Source organism: Ochotona curzoniae, unplaced genomic scaffold (assembly GCF_017591425.1).
Source record: "Ochotona curzoniae isolate NIBS_2020 unplaced genomic scaffold, NIBS_Ocur_1.0 contig_2855, whole genome shotgun sequence".
Classification (NCBI taxonomy): Eukaryota; Metazoa; Chordata; class Mammalia; order Lagomorpha; family Ochotonidae; genus Ochotona; species Ochotona curzoniae.
The window spans coordinates 1,439,246-1,461,483 of record NW_024465615.1 but is presented as its reverse complement, the minus strand read 5'-3'; the positions used below and the strand labels follow the sequence as shown (position 1 = coordinate 1,461,483).

The window sequence follows — 22,238 nt, the reverse complement described above, 5'->3', positions numbered from 1 at the left end:
TAGGCAGTGGTAGAAAAATCTGGTATCATATTGTAAAAGTATATTTAACATTGGAGTAGAGAAGAATACCTTAAAACCATATCATGGAAGATAATAATAAAAGAAATATTTATTGAAAATAAGTCAATACTTTTTAGCAACTTTAAATTCTTTTTTTTTTTAAAGATTTTTATTTTATTTTTATTGGAAAGTCAGATATACAGAGAGGAGGAGAGACAGAGAGGAAGATCTTCCGTCCGATGATTCACTCACCAAATGGCCACAGCAGCTGAGTTGTGCCAATCCAAAGCCAGGATCCAGAAACTTCTTCTGGGTCTCCCACATGGGTGCAGAGTTCCAAGGCTTTGGGCCTACCTTGACTGCTTTCCTAGGCCACAAGCAGGGAGCTAGATGGGAAACGGGGCTGCCGGGAATTAGAACCGGCACCCATATGGGATCCCTGCACATTCAAGGCGAGGATTTTGACCACTATGCCATTGTGCCAGGCCCCAGCAACTATAAATTCTATGCTTTTTAGTTGTTTCAGTTTTCTGGAATGGTTTTATAAGGCTCCTGCTGATTCACCATCAGACATTTGTGCATTTGTGAATTGCTCCTAAATTACCTGCCATTCTTCCAGGAGCTTCTTCCAGGTCTCCCAAGAAGGTCCCATGGATTTGGGCCATCCTCTACTGCTCTTTCAGGTCACAAGCAGGGAGCTGATGGGAAATGGAACAGCTGGGACACAAATCGGCACCCATATGGAATACTGGGGCGTACAAGGCGAGGACACTAGCCACGAGGCTACTGTGCCAAAATAGTTGAATTCCCCCTGCCCCCCCCCCCCCCAAATAAGCAAATCTAGAATTAAGAATTCCTTGAAGCTAGAATTTCCTGGCTAGGAAAATTAACATTTGAGATATCCTCTCTTGTTGTTATTTTCTCTTCTACAAACACCTGAGTTGGTATTTATAAGCAGGGAAAGGGTATCAAGACTTGTTTTAACTGCCGTGTGGACAGGCTTTCTTAGGATTTTATCTTCAGTGTTTTGGTTTTTTTTTTTTTTTACCACAGTATGTGGAAATTCAGACCACATAGAACATAATCCTATGGTAGATTTGAAAAATGCTGAGTGTGTGTTAACATGGTGTGTGGACCTTTTTTAAATTGTCTGTTACTCAGTGAGAGATGTCTAATGGAACTGTCAAATAGAATGCAGCTCTCTGTCCTGTGTGAGGGAGTTTCATATGCACCCGTGGAATAGAAATCAGTCTGCCCATTGTTATAAAATGGCTGTGTTTTGTCTGCTTTCAGCTCAAGTTCCTTCTGCTTTTTGGCCACTATGCTTTCTCTTATTTCCACTAGCATTGAATTACATGAGATTATATTTTATTGTTTTGTGTTATAGTATTCTTTGGTTGTTTTTATTTAATATTTCTGTTTTTCACATATAAAGTTGTAAAGCTGGAGAAGGATCTTGGAAATGATCTAATTTAATGCTGTTCATTTGTAGATAAGGAAGCTACAGATTAGGAAGGTTTGAGTTATTTTTTTCTCACAGTTGATTACTGGCAAAGCTGGAACTAGAAACCAGGTTTGCTAACATTTAGTCCTTGCTTCTTAAAAATGTCTTTTTTTTTTTTTTTTTTACAACTTATGACTTCTGCTTTTAGAGTATGACTAACTCTAGGAATTCAAAAAGTAAGCATAGCTTTTCAAAAGCATTAATTTCAAATCAAATTTAGTAAATAACTCTGTAAGTTCATTTGTTGCACTCTACTGATTGATCTTTATACCTTATTCTGGCCCCATGGTTATACTAATTTAAATTTTCTACTTCATGCCTGGACAACAAGTACTGTTAAAAAGAGCAAGGTATTTACAGCTTAAGTTCATGATTTTTTTTTCTCTCTCTCTCTCTCTGTCTTTTTTTTTTTTTTTTAACCTGTGGGTGGTAGTGATAGATATGGAACCTGAACCCATCAGGTAGATAATAAAATAGAAAATTCTTGTCTGTGGGTATGCTGCTGTGGCACAGTGAATTAAGCTCTTATTTACAATGCTCGCATTTCATACGAGTTCAGCTTCAAGTCTTGGCTATTCCACTTCTAATTCAGCCACCTGCTAATGTGCTTGGGAAAGCAGTGAAGGATGGCCAAGCTGTTTGGGCCCATGCACCCATATGGGAGATCCAGAGAAAGCTCCTTGATTATGCCTGACCCAGCCCCATCTGTTGAAGCCATTTCAGAAGTGAATCAGTGCATGCAAGATCTCTTTCTGTAACTCTACTTTTCAAATAACTAAGATCAATATCCCTGTTTCTTTCAGCATTCTGCATTTTGAGATATGATAGATAGAAACTTTTCTCTTACACTAATAATATGCTCTAGAATATTGTAAGCCTAAAACAAACTGCTCACAACGGTTACATTTAGCTGCTGTTAATATTATTTTCCATTCCATTTCCAGGTTTAATTTACGTAATTGGGGGTATCAGTAATGAAGGACTAGAGCTTCGTTCTTTTGAAGTTTATGATCCCCTTTCTAAGCGCTGGTCTCCGCTTCCTCCAATGGGGACCAGGAGAGCCTATCTTGGGGTGGCTGCGCTCAATGACTGCATCTATTCTGTTGGAGGGTGGAATGAGACACAAGATGCTCTTCGTACTGTAGAAAAATACTCCTTGGAAGAGGTAGGTTGATGGTCTCAACATTTAATACCCTTTTAATGCCTATATTATATGTGGTAGTAATCTCTCATTTATAAAAGTAGTTATTTACTGTTTTAAATTTATTTGCCTTTTCAAAAATTCTAATTTTCTTTTTCCACTCATTTTCTACTACTTTGATTTCTATAATTTTTCCTTCTTATTTATTTAAAGTTTGCTCCTCTTTAGATATTTTGAAGTGGAAGTTTACACGATTTTTATAATTTAATTTTTCTATGATTATAATTCTTGAAAGCAAAAGATTTTCTCTAAGTGATGCTTAAATGGAGCTCCACACATGTTATGCTTTAATCTGCATTTATCTAGAAACATTTTCTAATTTTCCTGATAATTTATCTATGGGACAACACATTGTTAGTAGTGTTTAATATATAACTATATTGGGACTTTCCAGATATATTTTAGCTACTGATTCCTAATTGAGTTCTTTTATGGTTAGAGAACATATTTTATATTGTTTTTGTCTTAATAAATGTTTCATGTGCACCTGAAAAGAATGGGTATTCTGCTGCTGTTGAGTATGGAATTTAATATATACGTTAAGTGAAATTGGTTTTTCATGTTGTACAAGTCTTCCCTAGTCTCTGATTTGCCCAAATATTCTTTTTTTTTTTTTATTACATTGCATCATGAGACACAGTTTTACAGGCACTGGGATTCCCCCCTCCAAAACTCGCTTCCCCCCCCCCATGGTGGATTCTTCCGTCTTGTTGCATTACCACAGATCAAATTCAGTTGAGATTTTTTTCCCTTGCAAGCATCTACAAAACATAGAGTCCAGCATCTTATTGTGCAGATAAGTTCGACAGTTTCATGGGGAGACAGTCTCTCAAATATTCTTTTTTTTTAAAAGATTTATTTATTTATTGGAAAGTCAGATATACAGAGAGGAGGAGAGACAGAGAGGAAGATCTTCCATCCGATGATTCACTCCCCAAGTGAGCGCAACGGCTGATGCTATGCTGATCCAAAGCCAGGAGCCAGGAACTTCTTCCAGGTCTCCCACTCGGGTGCAGAGTCACAAGGCTTTGGGCCTACCTCGACTGCATTCCCAGGCCACAAGCAGGGAGCTGGATGGGAAGTGGAGTTGCCGGGACTAGAACAGGCGCCCATATGGGATCCTGGAGCATTCAAGGCGAGGACTTTAGCAGCTAGGCCATGCCATCGGGCCCCAAATAGTCTTTCAATTACTAAGAAAGGAATGTTTAAATGATCATTGTTGACTATGTATGTATTTCTCCTTTCATTTCTGTCATGTTTCGCTTTATGGATTTTGAAGTTCTGTTACTAGCTGTGTACACATTGAAGTTAGGAGTCTTTTTTTTTTTGTAATGCTGTGCTTATCTTTTGTTTTTAAGGATTTATTCATTTGCTTATTTGAAAGTAGAGTGACAGAGTGGAAGGGAAAGAGGGGGAGGGAGAGATACTGTCCATCCGCTGGTTAACTCCCCAAATGGCTGCAGTAACCAGGTTTGGGCTTGGCTGAAGCCAGGAGCTGGGAACTACATCTTGGCCTCACACATGGGTGACAAGGGCCAAGGTCCTTGAACCATCATCCACTGCCTTACCAGACACAAGCTGGCTCAGAAGCAGAATAGAAAGGAGTCACCTAACTGGTACTCTGATATGGATGGCAGTGCTACAAACTGCAGCCTAACCCACTATTTTTGAATGATGCTTTACTGAGTACAGACCTTTAGAACAACTATTTTTTTTCTTTAAGATTTATTTTATTTTATTGGAAAGTCAGATATACAGAGAGGAGGAGAGACAGAGAGGAAGATCTTCCATCCGATGATTCACTCCCCAAGTGAGCGCAACGGCCGATGCTGTGCTGATCCAAAGCCAGGAGCCAGGAACTTCTTCCAGGTCTCCCACACGGGTGCAGGGTCCCAAGACTTTGGGCCGTCCTCTGCTGCTTTCCCAGGCCACAAGCAGGGAGCTGGATGGGAAGTGGAGCTGCCGGGATTAGAACCGACGCCCATATGGGATCCTGATGCGTTCAAGGCGAGGACTTAAGCCGCTAGGCCACGACACCGGGCCCCAACCTTTTCTTTTTCTTCAGTACCTTGATGATACTGTTTAGTTTCTTTCTTTTTTTTTTTTTAAGATTTATTTCTATATTTACCTTCAGAGTTGCAAATAGAGTGGGAGAGACAGAAAGATCTTTCATTTGCCATTTAGGTTCATTGCCTAAATGGCCATGGTGGCCTGTGGTAGAATGAAGCCAAGAGCTTCTTTGAAGTCTCCCAAAAGGTTGGCAGGGACCCAGACACTTGAAACCTCTTCCATTATTTTCCAGAGAGCTGGAACAGAAGTGGAACAGTTTGGAGTTGAACTATTGCAATGCCAATGTAGCTGGCAAAAACTTTACCTGTTATGCCACTACACTGGCCCTCGGTTGGTCAGTTTATTTTGCATAGTTTCTAATAGAAAGTCAGCAAAAATTTTTATCTTTCTTCTTCCATGTTAATGTGCCTTTGTATCATTGGAAGCCTTTTAAGATTAATTCCTTTCCCGAAATTAGCAGTAACTTGATTGTGATGTAAATTGCTTGAGTTTTATGTTTAACCTGTTTGCAAAGGCATTGAAATTTCTTAGATGTATGGGAATTCTTCAAAAAGTTTATGGGAAATTGGGGCTGGTATGATGTCTCAGATGGCTAATCCTCTGCTTATAGGTACCAGCAAGTTCATTTTAAGATGTTCTCTAGAATTCTCTGGGGTTGTAAGTTTTGAATTTAAACACAGGAAAAGAACCAGGGTATTTGTTCTCTCAGAGATTTTCCCTATTGTCATTATATGACACTGTTAACATTCTTTTTCCTTCTTTACCAGGAGAAGTGGGTTGAAGTTGCTTCAATGAAAGTGCCTAGGGCAGGCATGTGTGTTGTGGCAGTCAATGGTCTTCTCTATGTTTCCGGAGGTCGGGCTTCCAGTCATGATTTCTTGGCCCCAGGCACCTTGGACTCAGTTGAAGTTTATAACCCTCATTCAGATACTTGGACAGAAATCGGTAACATGATCACCAGTCGCTGTGAAGGAGGTGTCGCTGTGCTATGAAACAGAAAGCAAAATGGAGCATGACGAACATTCGGCAGATGCAGTATTTTGCAAATCAACCATGTTTGGTAATAGGACCTCCTGATTCTATTTGAGTTTTACATGTATTTGGTAGATAAATGACAAAAGAGTGATTTTTTTTCCCTAAAAATCAGAGGACCTATGAAATATACCCTACATTAATAAAGAGGTCACACAAACTTGCCAGTCTTACAAACAATAGACATGACTTTTTGGACTAATAAATTTTCCAGCAGTCTTATTTGTAAAAATTATTTGTTAAAGTCTGTGTGAGTAATATCCCCTTTTACATAACTTATAAATGATGTAGGAATACAGTTTTCAAACTTCTGATCAATTTTCCATGGTTATGCTACTGAAAATTTAGCCAGTGAAACAACTTATTTTATTTCATGATAGTTTTCACCAGGTACAGACTTTTTATTGTTAGCAGATATACTTGTGGGAGCTGTGAGAAATGTCTAGCTATTTACATAGATGAGTTTTGCTTGTTTGTTACAGCCTGCAAAAAGCTTTTGTTCTCTTATTTTTGTTTTGATTTTGAGAATTCAAGAAAATAATAAAGAGTAGTTTCTTAGTGACTTAATTACAGTAGAATGTTGTAAAGGGTGACATAGCCCAGCAGGCTGTACTAAGCATTTCGAAATTTGCTTTTCAGATAGTCACTAAAATTATCTGTATGGTTTTAAGAGGACATTTTATTAGATTATCATACTTTGTGAAATTTACTTGAACCTGGGCAAGCTTGAAAACCAGTTTACTACAATGCTATTTTGTGGATTGGAGGAGGCTGTTATAAGAGCTTATTGAATATCTCTAATCCAAAAATCTGAAATGTGTAGGTTTTAAGTGTCAATATGATATCAGAGTTCAGAGCACTTCACTTGTTTAACCAGTGAGGTCTATGCAGATACTCCAAAATTTGAAAAATTACTTCATAAAACTTCCCTTCCGCCCCCCCCCCACCTGCTCAGAAAAACTTTCCATGTCTGAGAGAAAGATCCATCTTTTGTGTGTGACCACTAACTATGAATTATTCGTACTGGCCAGTCACAGTGCATGAAGGTTTAACTTGCTCACTTAAGAACTGAGTTCTCATTTATTTCAGTATATTGTTGGCAACATCAGCAATTTAGCTAGAAAATCTTTAGATAAAATTGATAACTCAGGTAGCAATCATATCCAAAGGATCTGGTTTGGCCCATAAACTTTCATAAATTATCATTTACACGTATTAGGAAAAACTTATGTAGCACAGAAAGCAGGACTGCCCTGGATGTTAAAAGGCCACTGATACATGCTTGGAATCTGTTAAGATGTCTGATAATGAACCAATAAGAGAATCTGTAGACAATTTAAGCTCTCATTTATGTGCTTTTAATATTTCTAGTTATAATCTGTATTTTGCTTCAAAACAGATTTACAAAATATAATTCCATTCTCATTATCATGCAGCACTAACCTAAAAAGGCACTGTGAAGAGAGCCATTTTGCACTGCCATGAAAGAAATGTAATGCCAAGACAATCAATGTTTGGGTTAAATAAATCCAGATCTCAGTATATCCTATGTAACGACTAATGTTTTTAAAAGAATGTATTAATAACATATCTGGATTTTTTTTTACAAAGTATTATTGACTTAGTATTAGCAGCATCCCTGAATTACCAAACTATGGTAGGATATTGTAAATTATTGTGTGTGTGTGGTTTTTTTTGTTTGTTTTTACTGTATAGTTTCTTTTAACTTTAGGAAAGTTTGTTTTTTTTTACATTTAATTCCATTTTCTGAGCAACCATTAGTGTCTGTTCTCAAGTATGTGTGACAGTTCAGTGTTTCAAAATTATTTAATCAAATGAACTTGCACATTCTGAAAAAAATATACCCTATAATTTACCTGCAAAATAGCAGTATTTCTTATGAAACAGAGCAATTGCCTAAATATGTACATTTTCCCTATTCTGAAAAATAATGCATTTAATTGAGATCAGGAAAATTAGAAACAAATAAATGAGTTTCCTTAACAAGAGTTAACCTGAGAAAGATTTGAAAAATGTGGGCTTTCTTTTCTTCCTTATTATCCTGTAGTGGACTATTTTCTTTTTTTTTTTTTCCCTTAAGATTTATTTTATTTTAATTGGAAAGGCGGATATACAGAGAGGAGGAGAGAGAGAGAGGAAGATCTTCTGTCTGATGGTTCACTCCCCAAGTGGCCACACAGCTGGAACTGAGCCAATCCAAAGCCAGGAGCTAAGAGCCTCCTCCAGGTCTCCCATGTGGGTGCAGGGTCCCAAAGCTTTGGGACTAAGGGCTGGTTAGATCGGGCCAGCTTATAACATCCAAAGGCAAAGGCTAAGACAGATGAGGGTCTATGCCAAGCCAGGTCAGAGCAACCACAGGCATGGACAAGATCTGTGGATGGGATCAGGCCTGGTTGGGGAGCAAAGAAGATGCCCTGGTTGGGGTGGGATTCCCATTGGAGAGCGAGAGGGCTGTGGTCTGGTCTCGATATGGCTGCAGGATCCCTTGGCATGGGTGTGGACTGAGTATGGGATGCACTGAACTGGGCTAGACTCTATACCCACTGTTGCTCATGAGAACCACAGTGGGTGTAGGACTGGCTAGGCTAGGTCTCTGCCCTGCTGAGCTATGCATGAGCCATGTCTGGGTGTGGGACAGGCATGGCTGGGGTGCAGCACCCAATAACAACTGGAATCGGTCAGGAACAACAACTGAGGGCTGGTCAGGAAAGACCACTGTTCCTGTGAGACATGAGGTGGACTAAGTAGCATTGGCCCATGGATTCACTGGTGTGCATGAGATCTGGCATTGGAAGACTTACTGATGGAGGAGCTTGGGGAAATCCTCTGTTGGGACACACACCCTGCAGATGAATGCAAGAATAAAGGCATGGGAGCAGCCTAGACCAGGCCAAAATATGGTACTCATCTGCATACATTTGGCGCAGGTCAGGGGCAGGCCAGGCTGGGTTGGTTCATATCACCCACTGGCAAATCCAAGCACTAGAATGGAGTGTGGGTGGTTGGGATAAACTGGACTTCAATGTCCATTGACATGAATGAGAGCCGAATGGGATGTGGGACAGATAGGACCAGTCTACTATATATACTGGCAAGCAGGGGTACCGGGGTAGAGGGCGGACCTGGTGGTGGTTATTGCGGGTTGCTCCAACTAGATTATAGCTCCCATTGGTTAATGTGAAGCCTGAATATGTGGTGGGCAGGATTGGGCTGGATGCTAACACCCTTTGGTTTGCATAAAACACGGGGCTGGAGACAGAACTGACCCAATAATTGCAACTATCAGTGTGTGTGTGTAGGCTGATAGTGTGTGTGATGGACTGTGCCAGACCCTGTATTGGCAAACACATATACAAGAATCAGGTCTGGGATGGCCTCAGATGAGGTTTCTTTGGTGATTCCCTACCAACTGAACCGCTGGACTCAGAACCCCAACCATGGATAGAATTGTAGGTTCCATGGTCTGAACGTGGAACACATGTGTCAAAGCTGGGCCTCCTCAGTGGCTCAGAGGGAGCAGTGTATGGCATATCCAGGTGCCCATGGATATATGGCAGTACATTGAAGCCTAAGAAGAGGACACCTAGTACCATGGCAGAGGACGGAAGATAGAAAAATTCAACTGCTCCAACCAAGCATTTGCAGTAAAGATCTGGGCAAACAGAGACTCTAAGTTGGACCATAGCAGCCAGTGGATTCTGGAGAGATTTCATGATTGGAGTGGCAGGATCACCAGCAATTCAGGACCATTGAACTAATGTAACCTCTTGAGAACTTTATGGCATTGTAAATTTTTCTCTGTTGTTTTGTATTGTGGCTTTTCATTTAAGGGAATGTATAGTAACTGTGTAATGGAGACTATCATATCCAGATGTGAAAATACAATGCAACATGCATCTCTACTTCCAGAACAAAGATGGACTACCAATGAAACTGCAAACTATATTTTGACAATAGGATACTGGACTCTGCCATTGTCCATGCCCACAATGATGGACATATAACTGGTATTTTTTTACGATTTATTTATTTTTATTGGAAAGGCAGATATACAGAGAGGAGGAGAGACAGAGAGGAAGATCTTCCGTCCAATGATTCACTCACCAAGTGACCGCAACGGCTAGAGCTGAGCCAATCCGAAGCCAGGAGCCAAGAGCCTCCTCCAGGCCTCCCACACAGGTGCAGGGTCCCAAGGCTTTGGGCCATCCTCTACTGCTTTCCCAGGCCACAAGCAGGGAGCTGGATAGGAAGCAGGGCCGCCAGGATTAGAACCAGAACCTATATGGGATCCCAGCGCGTGCAAGGCGAGGACTTTAACCACTATGCCATTGCGCCGGTTCCACATATAACTGTTTATATAGAACTATACATACTAATAATATAGGGGACCTCAATGGAGGGAGGGGATTTGGAGAGAGGGAAGTAAAGTTTATCCCAAGGCCTGTGGAATTCTATCATAAAATGATAATAATAAAAAAATTGTAGGGCCTGGGGCAGTGGTCTAGTGGCTAAAGCCCTTGCCTTCATGTCTTGGCAGCTCTGCTTCCCATCCAGCTCCTTGCTTGTGGCTTGGGAGAGTAGTTGAGGGCAGCCCAAAGCCTTGGGTTCCTGCACCTGCATGAGAGAACTGGAAGAAGCTCCAGGCTCCTGGCTTCGATAGGCGCAGCTCCGACCATTGTGGCCACTTAGGGAGTGAATCATTGGACGGAAGATCTTCCTATGTCCCCTCCTCTCTATATATCTGATTGTGCAATAAAAAATAAAATACATCTTTAAAAAACAAATTGTAAACACAAATAAGTCTTAAAAAAATTGAAATGATTAAATAGGTGACATAATTCATCGAAAGAATAAATGGAAGCCACGAGATATTTAAAGATCCTAGAAGGATTTTCGTGTTATTGTTCAACTAATTACTATAAAATATTTTCTCGAAATGAGAAATAACCTATGTAGAATATACTAGCACTCATGGGGTAGGGGGCAAAGATCCAAATAAAAAGCAAACAAGGTGATGCCAAAATACAACTTTATAAGGCTTATAACAATACACTAATGTTATCAACAAAGTAGTTTTATATTTCTTTTATTTAAACAGCTCTCTTGGGTCCCTTCTCTGGATAAATATTTTCAACTATTAAAGTTATTAAAAATGATAAAAAAGCCACTAACGTAACCAGTAACCTCAGGGCTCTGAACCACTTGGGATAATGTGGCAGGAGAAAGAGTTCAGCGTGTAATGCCATGCCCAAACCTATCATGACTGTGACTATGGCTACATTGAGCCTTTCAAAAGTAAGGAAGGCCAACCAGGAAAACACAACAGGACCCATACTATTAGCTAAATTCAAGAAGTCTGGTTTGGCTGGACTGTCTTGTGGCAGAGCAAAACCCCATCTGACACCTCCCAAGAAAGATAGGAAACTGGCTCCATAAGCCATCTGTGTTAAAGCTAATGTGGGAATGTAAGTCTTTGTCATCACCATGACCAGTGGGGGAGCAACAAAGGGGATCAGTCCTGCCAGAGTTATGTATAATGCTGGTTTGGGGCTGTCAGTCAGGTAAGTGATGGTACTTGATGGCCTCGGGGAGAGTACTGCTTGCTTCTCCTTCTTAAAGCTGCAAGGGGATGTATGGTAACATTGTGTCTTGTTAATATACACCGGAAATGATGAGGAGACACACCAAGACCTCGAAAATAAGGAGGAAAAGTTCTGCTGCAGAGATGACTTCAGGGCAAGCTTTTCTATTCTCCTGCTGGCTCCTACTCCCAACGTAAAAGTGTACTTAAACATCTGTAAAGAAAACAGAAACGAAAGACAAAATAAAATAACCACCATATTTCTTAACTATCCAAAAATGATACAGCAAAAACAAAACAGAATCCTGTTAGCACATCAAAGTTCACTTTACTACTTGATATATATTTTTAAATCTATGTGAAAGAAACAGTGGCAGAGAGCCAAAATGACAATTAGAACAATTTTTCATGTGCTGGTTCATTTCCCTAATGCCCACAACAGCCAGGGCTGGGCCAGGGTGAAGCTAGGAGCTCCATCTGGCTTTCCCACATGGGTGGCAGAGACTGCAGGTATGTGAACCATTATCTGCTGCCTCCTAGGATACACAGCAACAGGAATGCTGGATTGGAAGTTGAGGTGGGACTTCAACCCTGGCAAGTAACATGGAATGTAGGTGTTCTAAGCAGTGGTTTAACCCACTGTACCACAATGCCTGTCTCATAGCACATCAAACTCTATAGACAGGCTTAATTGACTACAGAGTAATATCAAATAGTATTATAGCTAAATACTATCAATATGTATTATTAAGATGTGTTGGTTAGAAATAAAAAATAAGGGTGAGTGTTTGACACACCTGTTAATGAGGCATCTGCATCATATTGGAGTTCCTGTGATACAGGCTAGTATCTTGCCATTGCAGTTGACAACTATGTGGGTCTCTGCCACTCACATGAGCCCTGATAAGTTAGCCCGGCCCAGCATCAACTGTTGTGGGCATCTGAAGAGTGAACCACAGATAGATGTCTCTCAGCATTTCAAATAATTTAAAAAATAAGAACTAAAAATATATTATTAAAAAAGAAAAACAGCTGTAAAACTTGAAAAGCAAAATACTGTACTGAATTGAAATCAGACATACATAAACTAATCTTATCCCACAAGATAAATACCTGAAAGAGGAGGAGGGAGAGTCTAGGTCCTTAACTATATGGCTTTAAAACAAATATATTGACTTTTATTGGAAAGGCAGATTTACAGAGAGGAGTAGAGACAGAAAGATATTCCATCAAGTGGTCACAATGTCCAGAGCTGAGCCAATCCGAAGCCAGGAGCTTCTCTGGTATATTCCAGGTAGGTGCAGGAACCCATGCCTTTTGGCTGTCCTCGACTGCTTTCCCAGGCTACAAGCAGGGAACTAGAAAGAAGTGGAGCAGCTGGTACACGAACGGGTACCCATACGGGATCTCGGCGCATTTAAGGCAAGGACTTTAACTGCTAGGCTACTGTGTTGGATCCAACAATATGGCTTATTTTATTAGTTGCAAAAGCAACATCCCTAGGACTGTTGCTTTTGTGTTGTGGTGTAGTAAATTAAACTGCTTCTTTATGGGTGCTGGTTCCAGTCTGGGCTGCTCCACTTCTGATCCAGCTCCCTAATGCACCTGGGAAGGATTAAGGAAGGAAGGAAAGAGAGAAAGAGAAAAAAGAAAGAAAAAGAGAGAAAAGAAAAAGAAAGAAAAGAAAGAGAAAGAAAAAGAAAGACAGAAAAAGAAAGAAATCTTTAATTAAATAAAGGAGGGATGGCAGTACATTGGCTCAACTGGTTAATCCTCTACCTCCAAGTGCTAGCATCCGACATGGGTGCCATTTCATGCCCCAGCTGCTCCACTTCCCATCCAGTTCCCTGCTTGTGGCCTGGAAAAGCAGTCGAGAATGGCCCAAAGCCTTAGGACTCCGCTCCCGTGTGGAGACCAGAAAGAACCTCCAGGCTCCTGGCTCTTTATTGGCTCAACTCTTTCTCTGTTTTAGCCTCTCTCTGTAAGTCTGCCTTTCCAATAAAAATAAATAAATCTCCTACTCCTATTTTGCTAATAAGTATGACCCTACATCTGTTCTTGACATTCCCTATTCCCCTTCCCTGAAACATTGCTCTCCACAACACAACACTTCCCACTGGATTTTTTTTTTACTTGTGTTTCACCCAACTCTTCCCCTCTGACCAGAATGCAAGAAGAAGGCATTTTTGTCCCATACTACTACCACCCAGTTGGAACAAACAGTTGCAAACTGTGGTCAAGTATTTGCCGAATAAACCCACCTTTGGAGATGGTTGAGAAAGCCTCTGGATGAAGTAAAACATCTTGGGCCCTGGTAAATGTCTTGTTCAGAAAGACGTCAGACAGCTGGGATTAATGTATTCTTAAAGCTAAGTGGAGGGGTCAAATCAGAAGCATGCTGCTGTATAAAGACAATTACCACTTAATTTTTGTTTTTATTAATTCTTGACTCACAAGAATTTCTTCCATGTAATAAAGAACTAGTGATACATTAAAGAAACAAACATTTTCTTCTTCAACTGTTCTTTTAGCTTTGGCTGATTGATACCAGAGGAAGAATGGTACAGAGGCAGATGATCTAGATGTTACGAACACCCCATCACTTCCCTGTAGGTGACACTGGGCAGCTGCTTCCTTGGAATGCTAGTTCTCTGATCTCTGGCACTGAATGGCATAGCTTCTTTGTTTGCCTTCATTTCTACCTTAGGGCTTAAGACTTTATACCTCAAAATCATGACAGTAGAAACCTACACATGTAGCTGTGAGTTAATGGCTGAGCTATGGGTTTTCTATGCATTAATTCTTTTTTTTCTTTTTGTCTTTTGTTTGTTTTTAAATTTTTTGGCTTTTATTAGACATTTATTCTCAATGCTCATAATAGCCTCACCCATGACCTCCTGGGAGACATCACAACCTGTTACAGTGCAGATTTCAGCATCAAAAGTGGGGTTGGAATCAGCACTCCACTACGTACTAACTACATGACTTTGAACCTGTTAGTAAATCCTCATGTTACAGTTCAGCTATCTTCAAAATAAGGACAATAACAACTACTTCATAGGACTGCAAAAATTTAATGTGAAGACATGGGGGACAAAACACATGGGTTAAGTTACTGCTCACAACACTAGTATCATATACAAACAACTTTCCAAATCCAGGTCCCTTCTAATGTACCTGGTAAAGCAGCAGCAGAAGGCCAGAAGGTCAGAAGGCTGGGACCCTTGACACCCACAAGGAATGCAGCTGGAATTATTGCTCTTGGCTTTGGTCTGGCCCAGCCCTGATTCCGTTTGGGGATGAGAGATCTGTCTCTCCCACTATCATGCTGTCATTCAAACAAATCAATTCTACTAGCTATTAGTCCTGTTAAGACCCTGTCTAAGCATATCCAGATGCACATGGAGGATATGGCAGTACACTGCAGACTGCAGAGGACACCTGGTATCATAACAAGGGGGACAGTACAAACTGATCAACAACCCCAGCCAAGAGTTGGCCTTAAATACCTAGTCAAACGGAGACTCTAAGGTGGACTCTGTTAGCCAGTGGATTCTGGAGAGACTGCAATGTGAGAGGCGTGGCAAAATCGGCAACAATTCAGAACTGTTGAATTATCAAAATCACTTGAGCAGGACCCTCGGAGGATGCTCCACGTCAGGGACCCCAGGGATGATTGGGAGGTTGGATGTGGCTTCTCCCCTTATCTCTTCCCTCTCCCCAGATACAGTAATGAAAAAGAGAAAGCAAAAACAAAGGAGTACCCACTTCACTCTAGCCCTCGACCGTTTGCACCCTAATCAAATATGTAAAAAGTATCAAAATAAAATAAACATTAAAAAAGAAGCCTGTCTAACGTGACACTCTAAGTATCTATATCTGACAGTTCCATTGTTAACCATGAGAAGCTAACTGTTGAAACACACCTATAGTGTTCATTTAAAAAAATAAATTCGTTGAAAGAATTTCTTGATCACAGACCTGACCATCGGATTCCACATACACTGAAGCACCTAGGGAGTGAGATCAGCTGATTTCTGTTTGACACTAACACTCTTGCCTTTTGCTTAAAATCACCTTAAAATCATCATCCCATTCAAAATCTCACTCCGCTTCTTTGAACAGTTCGTAATTTGCAACAATGAGTATTAAAGGAGGAAAATGACAGCCTCAATCTTAAAGGAGGCAGTTGATGCCTTAGGGTTAAATTCTTCCTTCTCCCCCCGCCCCCCACCCCCCAGCTTAGGCGAAAAACGCTCCAATGGTCATGCCCCCGGTGGGGAGGCAAACCGCAAGCCTTATAAGGACAACCGCGGAAAGGAGATTAGACGGTTTAGACGCAAGGATCCTCAGGAAAACGATGCCCAATGGAGTCGCACCTGCTACTCACTGCCCAGCCGCATTGGTGGCCCTAGCACTCGCCAGCTTCTCGGGTAGACGCCACAGCCCGAGACCTGAGACAGGCACTTCCGGCCGGTGCAGGTAGACCACTGCCCCTACTTCCCGGGGAGCAAAAATAGGAGTCCGGGTGGAGATGTGACCTGCAAACACACGGGTTCCTAGGTCCTGCTTTCCGTCTGGGAGACACTGGTTAATCCTCGTTGAGGACGGCAGTGGGGCAGTTGATCGCCATGGCTGCTCCCTTCCAGGGTTCCCACTGGGAGAATCTGCCTGCAGTGGGGGAAGGTAGAATGCAGCTACTGGAACACTCTCGGAGTAACTGAAGGAGGAAGATGGAAGACTGGGGGACTCTAGATGGCTAAGTCACGTGCCCTCTGTGGAATCCTTGTAAACCACACAGTTTGTAAATTCGACAGGATATTGGGGTCCTCAGCTTTTAAGGGCAAAGAGTAAAATCCCGTTTCAATTGTCATCCTCTTGGCTGGACCCTTAAACCTTTACCGAAAAAAGAGCCCGAGGGGTGGGATCCTCAGTTTCGTGATAAGCCCATGGAGAGGAGATGGAGTGTGGAGAGTGGACTCCCCGCCACCGTCGGCTGTCTGTGACCCTTTCCTCAATGAGGCTGAAGCGTGTCGACAGACACGGCACCCTATGATCAGGGTGGCCTAAGGACAGGGCCGAAGGCAAATGCCAGCTCTCCATGGACCCTGGCTGGCCGCTGCCCCCCATTTCTCCTCAGTCTAGGTAGTCTGTCATCGGAGCTGCCAGCCATCCCACAGGCTTGGCTTTCTGTGCAGCGGGGAAGCCACAGCGAAATCTTCCTCACAGTAACCACTGCTGGGCGACCGCTGCGTTCACTGATAGCTTTTAGCACTTATGTGAAAGACCAAATGACAAGGACGAAGCGACCATCTTTTAGCTCACTCCTAGTCTTCTCCCCTCCCCCCCGAGCAGCCAGTAACTGTGGCTCTCAGGCAGGAAAGCTGAAGAAGCCCGCGGAGTCGTTGTGACTAGAACACTCCCCCCACCCCCCCCCGCACACACCCCTAGGGTTTTTCACTTTTATTTCCTTCTCCATCCCGGGAGTGCCGCCCCTTCCCGTTCTGTGAGAAACGGCTCTGGGCTCAGGGCCAAGCCTCAGTCGGGGCCAAAACTCCGCCCCTAAGCCGGGAACTACAACTCCCAGCGGGTAGCGCGCCAGACCAGGCCGTGCAGACCTGCGGCGCCGGCAGCGCGGGGCCCGCTGGGGGCTGGAGTCTCCGCGACACGTGAAAGGGAAGGAAGGTGGGGAAAGGCTCGGAAAACACGAGCGTCTCTGAAACCGGTTGGCTGGCGCTGCTAGAGGGAGTTTGGGAACGCGTTCCGTCCCGGAGGCGGCGTGTGTGGACCAAGTGGGGGCAGGGAATACGGGTACGCCTCTACACACATCCCTAGCTCAGTCACACGCGCTCTGGCACTGGGCTGCAGAGTTAAGAGGGAGTGTCTCCGTGTGCTAAACTCGGCCGGTTCCCGCGTCTCTGGAAGCTTGAGCCCCGTGCAGGGTCTCAGCACGCCGCGCCTCGCTCCGCGCTAAGGGGAGCTGGGGGCGGGGCGGCCGGACGTTGGCAGCGTGAGGCCCGGGCCGTCTTCCGCAGGGTGCCCGTGGCAGGCCCGTGCGCATGCGCGTGCGCTCCTGCGGGTGAGCGTGCGAGGCGGGGCCGGCTGGGGGAGGGGGCCCGGGCTGGTCGTCGCTCCTCCTCCTCCTCCTCTTCTCCTCTCCTCCTCCTCCTCCGACACCCGCTCTGCCCCTTCCTGAGCCTTGTGGGCCGGGCAGCCATTTTGGGAAGAGCTTTGTTATGGTTGTGGGCTAGTCACCTCTGCCAGGTCAAGGAAGCTGGGGCCCCGGTCCCCAGACGTCGCGTCTTGTCCCCCGGTGTCGCCCCGCTGCTGCCCGGTGAGTGGGAGTTCCGGACAATCCGGCAGTATAGGGGTTGGGGGGCTTGAAAGTCGTCCCGGCTCTGGGCTCCGCCCGGTACCAGACCAACCGCCCAGTGTTGGAAACTAGTTGAGGGAAGCTCTCACACAGGTGGTTGGGGTGCAGGGCCGCCAGGGCGAGGGCGAGCGGAGCCCCCGGGCTGTGCGAACGGGCCGGGCAGCGGCGGCCGGCACGGGGCTCCGCGCGAGCTCGCCCCTCCGTCAACTTTGCGAGTCGGAACGCTCACCTGCGGCTCTCTGGCTCCTCTCCAGGCGGTCGGTTCTGGTGCTGCTTCAGAGGCTTGCTTTACAGCTTTCTTTTTTCCTGGCCATATTTCTGAAACCCAAGTCAGAGCTTTTGTTTTCCAAAGACAAACCTTAGGAGGAAAAAAGTGTAAGTCAGAAGTAGCAGGGAAGGGAAAACACACACACACACACACACACACACACACACACACACACACACATTAACCCTTCCTTGCCCTGGCTCTCTGCTGTAGCGAAGTGTTTACGTTTAGATGAAGAGTTTGCAGTATCTGCCTGTGTCCTCTCCCCAACCCCGAGCCCCTTAAAAAGCAGCTCGTAGATCTGGACGAGTTTTTCTTCCTACTTTAAATCTGATTCTTTCTCCAAAGCCCGTGAAATTAAAAAAAAAAAATTGATGACTCTAAAATGGCTGTTACACACCTTGGGGAAATGGGCCCTACAGTGTGATAAATTCAATCACACTGACATGCCTGTAAAAGTTTTGGCTGTTTCCAGTGATGGCTATAGGTTGACTGAGTCTTCTGGTTGTTTTGTTTCCAAAAGGAGTGTTGTTTATCTTGAAGACTTCTTTCACAAGGTGGAGACAAGAAATAAACTCATAGTTTGCCCACTCAAAGTTTACATAAAAGTGGATGCTTTTTTTTTTTTTTTTTGCTTGTAGTTCTGAAAATGTGCGATGAAGTCAGTTTTATCTGCCAACTTTGTGCTCTGAAGTTGGCTGGTAGCAATTTTTTGGAAATACTTCCTTTTAACCTAGATATTTTTATTCTCTACCCGGACAACAAGGAATTAATAGTGTTTCATGTTTTCATTCTGGAACACAAATCAGGGCTAGGCATAAGTCCTTTCACTCCCAAACTGGAGATCCTGGTAATTTCGAATCGATTTAAGCTTCTACTTGGATGAATTCATGATCTCTTCTAATGCTTGAAATAGGGGTGCTGTTAAGCTGGGAGAGTGGGACAAACATTGTTCAGGTGTGGAGTGCCTGTTTGTATTGTTTTTACAAAAGGCTTTCTTTCTGCTTTTATTTCTGTGTTAGTATCTGTCTTTCTGCTTTTATTTGTAAGCCATCAAACCCAGAAGTTTAACTAAAAAAGGAAGAGGTGTAGGTTACGAACCAAGAATAATAGTTTAGCTTTTGAAAAGGTGATTTAGTTGCGGATTAGTCTTAAGCTGTTGCCTTTCCTGAGGAATCACTTTCGATTTACCTTCCTACGTTTTTTTCCAACTAATTATTTTTGTCAGTTCCTCTAGGAATTTTTTTTTTTGCTTACATTATGTATATAAATACATGTTTTTACAAGAAAAGCATTTAAAATTTTTCATAAAAATTACGTGTTGCTTTGTGTTTGGACATTTGTCACTAGCTGTGCATGAGCGTGCTCAGAGATGTGCGCCTGTAGGTATCAACATTCACTTCTATTAGTTTTGGGTGGAGTTATTTCATGTTCCATTCATATTAAAGCTCTTCATATTTTGGAAGAAAATGCTGGGGAGCAGTTGGGATTTTCTCATAAGCAACCAGAAACTTAGTTGAAGGCAAATTCAACCATTTTAACCATTTTAACAAGTTGGGATGATAAGTGTGGGGCTACATTTCTGGTTATAAATACTTGTTAGTGCCCGGTTAAAGATAAAACATACAGTTCTGAGTCATGCTTCAGCAGATTGCATATCTGTTTTATGGTTCTAAGTCTAATGTGTCAGGAACAAGCTGTTGCTCAATGTGCCTTATATTTATTAACTTATAGACACATACATGTAGAGACTGTTTGATCACCTGTTTTATAGTTGAGTAAAGCAAGTCCAGAGACTGAGCTAGTGTAGGTAGCAACCTATATTCTAACGTGAGCATTGTGTGTTTAAGTCATGGTGCTGAACCATTGTGGCTGCTGCAACTAAAGCTGAAAATGAGATGGGAAATGAGAAACCCAGATTGTTAAAAGATTTTAACTAAAACAGAGGTTCAGGAAAAAAGGAAAACGTGAGGGTATTTTAGCTTGAGATGGTTGTGTTCTAGGTGATCTGTAGATAACTTACTCTTTATTATAGTTGCTGTGTTTGGAATTTAATCTATGTATTTTGTGTAAATTTTTTTCTAAATAGGACTTAATGGTCTCTTTCTCTGTGAAGTCTTCCCCAAGTAAACTTGATAAAATAGTGAGAAGAATGGAATAAAAATTAAGATTTTATACATTATTTCAGATGTAAAAGGAAATATTTAAAGGAGCCAATGATGTATTCTGTTACTAAAACAGATGATCTATCTTTATTTAAAAATTATTTTGATCAGCTGTTAGTTTGTTGGATAAGTTCTTTCTCATTTTCAGCAAAACAGGACTTCAGAAAAATTTTTATTTGCTTATTTGAAAGAGTTGGAGGGCCTGGCGCAGTGGCCTAGTGGCTTAAGTCCTCACCTTGAACACACTAGGATCCCATATGGGCGTCGGTTCTAATCCTGGCAGCTCCACTTCCCATCCAGCTCCCTGCTTGTGGCCTGGGAAAGCAGTTTAGAATGGCCCAAAGCCTTGGGACCCTGCACCCACATGGGAGACACGGATTCTTGGCTCCTGGCTTCAGATTGGCACATCACTGGTTGTTGTGGTCACTTGGGGAGTGAATCATCAAATGGAAGATCTTCTCTGTCTCTCCTCATCTCTGTATATCTGACTTTGCAATAAAAAAATAAAATAAATCTTAAAAAAAAAAGGAAGAAGAAAGAGTTGGAGAGAGATTGTCCAGGTGCTAGTTAGCTCACATCCCAGATGGTTACAATTGCCAGCTCTTGGCCAGGCTGGGATAAGGAGGTTTTTCAGGTCTTCCATGTGGGTGTCAGAGGCCAAAATACTTGGGCCATCTTTTGATGCTTTCCCAAGCCATCATAGGGAGCTAGATCAGTGTTGACCTTGAATGAGTTGATTTTAGGGCTCCAAGGCTTAGTGACATAGCATACTGATTCTCTAATAGGAGTGCCAGGTTATGTCCCAGCTGCTCCACTTGTGCTCTAACTCCCTCCTAATGGCCTGGGAAAGCAGCGGAACTAACACAGGTCCTTGGGCCCCTGCATCCACGTGGAAGATCTGAAACAAGCTTGACTCCAAGCTTCTGACCATCTCAGCTCTGGCCATGGGAGCCATTGTAGGGGGTGAACCAGTGGATGGAAGGTAACAGTAATTATTTCAAGTGAGATAAATGTGAGGAAGAGTTGATTTTAATAATCATTAAATTCACCTTTTCTTTGATTACTTTCTCTTATGTTAACCAGACTTCGGGCTGCAGAATCATCTGCAGAAATGGTTTTAATACTCTTTTCTGAATTTACTTGCTTACTGAATTTACTGATTTACTTGTGGAGCAAGTTTTTTTTTTTTTTTTTTTTCCTTCAGGAAAAATATTAATGATACAAGCTTGGCCCTTTAATTTTTAAATCCTTGTTTCTGATTACCGTAAGTTTAAATTTCAGTATATAAAATTCTGGTGAGTTTTTGCTATCCTTGAAGCTTCTTAAGTAGAGAAGTTAGTTTGGGGGCTTTTGGATTAGTTAACTAAAAGTTATACTTAAATATACATAGTTAACTAAAACTATATCAATTTTTGTGGTATTTATAAAACGTTTTTAGGATTTATTTACTTATTGGAAAGTAAGATACACAGAAAGAAGGAGAGAAGATTCACTCTCTGTGGCCACAGATGGTCTGGGTCTCATGTAGGCACAGAGTCCCAAGGCTCTAGGCCATCCTCTACTGCTTTCTCAGGCCACAAGCAGGGAGCTGGATGGGAAGAGGAGCCCAGATACAAACTGCTGCCCATGTGGGATGCTGGTGAGCAGACAAGGACTTTAGCAGCTAGGCTACCACCAGGACTCTTTTTTTTTTTTTTAAGATTTATTTATTTATTGGAAAGTCAGATATGCAGAGAGGAGGAGAGACAGAGAGGAAGATCTTCCGTCCAATGATTCACTCCCCAAGTGAGTGCAACGGCCGATGCTATGCCAGTCGGAAGCCAGAATCCAGGAACTTCTTCCGGGTATCCCATACGGGTGCAGGGTCCCAAGGCTTTGGGCTATCCTGGACTGCTTTCCCAGGCCACAGGCAGGGAGCTGGATGGGAAGTGGAGCTGCCAGGATTAGAACTGGCGCCCATATGGGATCCCAGCGCATTCAAGGTGAGGACTTAAGCCTCTAGGCCATGCCGCCGGGCCCCAGG

At 42.7% G+C, this 22,238-nt stretch overlaps 3 protein-coding genes and 1 long non-coding RNA gene across 16 annotated transcripts in view; 3 read left to right on the top strand and 1 right to left on the bottom strand.

The window, feature by feature from the left end:
• The window catches only part of LOC121154750 (intracisternal A particle-promoted polypeptide), a 51,089-nt gene extending 43,263 nt beyond the window's left edge, over nt 1-7,826 (top strand). For all 6 annotated transcript variants that reach the window (XM_040977757.1, XM_040977755.1, XM_040977754.1 and 3 more), the window contains 2 exons: nt 2,449-2,669; nt 5,543-7,826. In XM_040977757.1, coding sequence (XP_040833691.1) covers nt 2,449-2,669; nt 5,543-5,767 — 446 coding nt within the window. In that variant the 3' untranslated portion in view covers nt 5,768-7,826. The remainder of the gene's footprint in view (nt 1-2,448; nt 2,670-5,542) is intronic.
• A 3,014-nt stretch (nt 7,827-10,840) lies between these two features.
• On the bottom strand, nt 10,841-18,224 carry TMEM69 (transmembrane protein 69). 7 transcript variants are annotated; one of them, XM_040977764.1, is made up of 4 exons: nt 15,789-15,878; nt 14,919-15,015; nt 13,671-13,810; nt 10,841-11,623 (listed from the first exon to the last, which is right to left on the bottom strand). In XM_040977764.1, the coding sequence occupies exons 3-4, from the start codon at nt 13,710-13,712 to the stop codon at nt 10,919-10,921; spliced, it is 747 nt and encodes a 248-aa protein (XP_040833698.1). In that variant the 5' UTR covers nt 13,713-13,810; nt 14,919-15,015; nt 15,789-15,878; the 3' UTR covers nt 10,841-10,918. The 7 variants fall into 7 exon arrangements, with proteins under 7 accessions (XP_040833698.1, XP_040833700.1, XP_040833699.1 ...); XM_040977766.1 differs by having other exon boundaries at nt 13,671-13,778; XM_040977765.1 differs by lacking the exons at nt 14,919-15,015; nt 15,789-15,878 and adding an exon at nt 18,012-18,224.
• On the top strand, nt 15,813-16,279 carry LOC121154756. The gene is made up of 2 exons (XR_005883603.1): nt 15,813-15,891; nt 16,024-16,279. It is a non-coding gene; the product is annotated as an uncharacterized LOC121154756 (long non-coding RNA).
• GPBP1L1 (GC-rich promoter binding protein 1 like 1) overlaps nt 17,602-22,238 on the top strand; it is a 54,863-nt gene continuing 50,226 nt past the window's right edge. Inside the window, exon 1 of one of the 2 annotated variants that reach the window (XM_040977761.1) lies at nt 17,602-17,743. The gene's annotated coding sequence lies outside the window, so the exon portion shown is untranslated. The remainder of the gene's footprint in view (nt 17,744-22,238) is intronic. The other variant, XM_040977760.1, reaches the window with a different exon arrangement.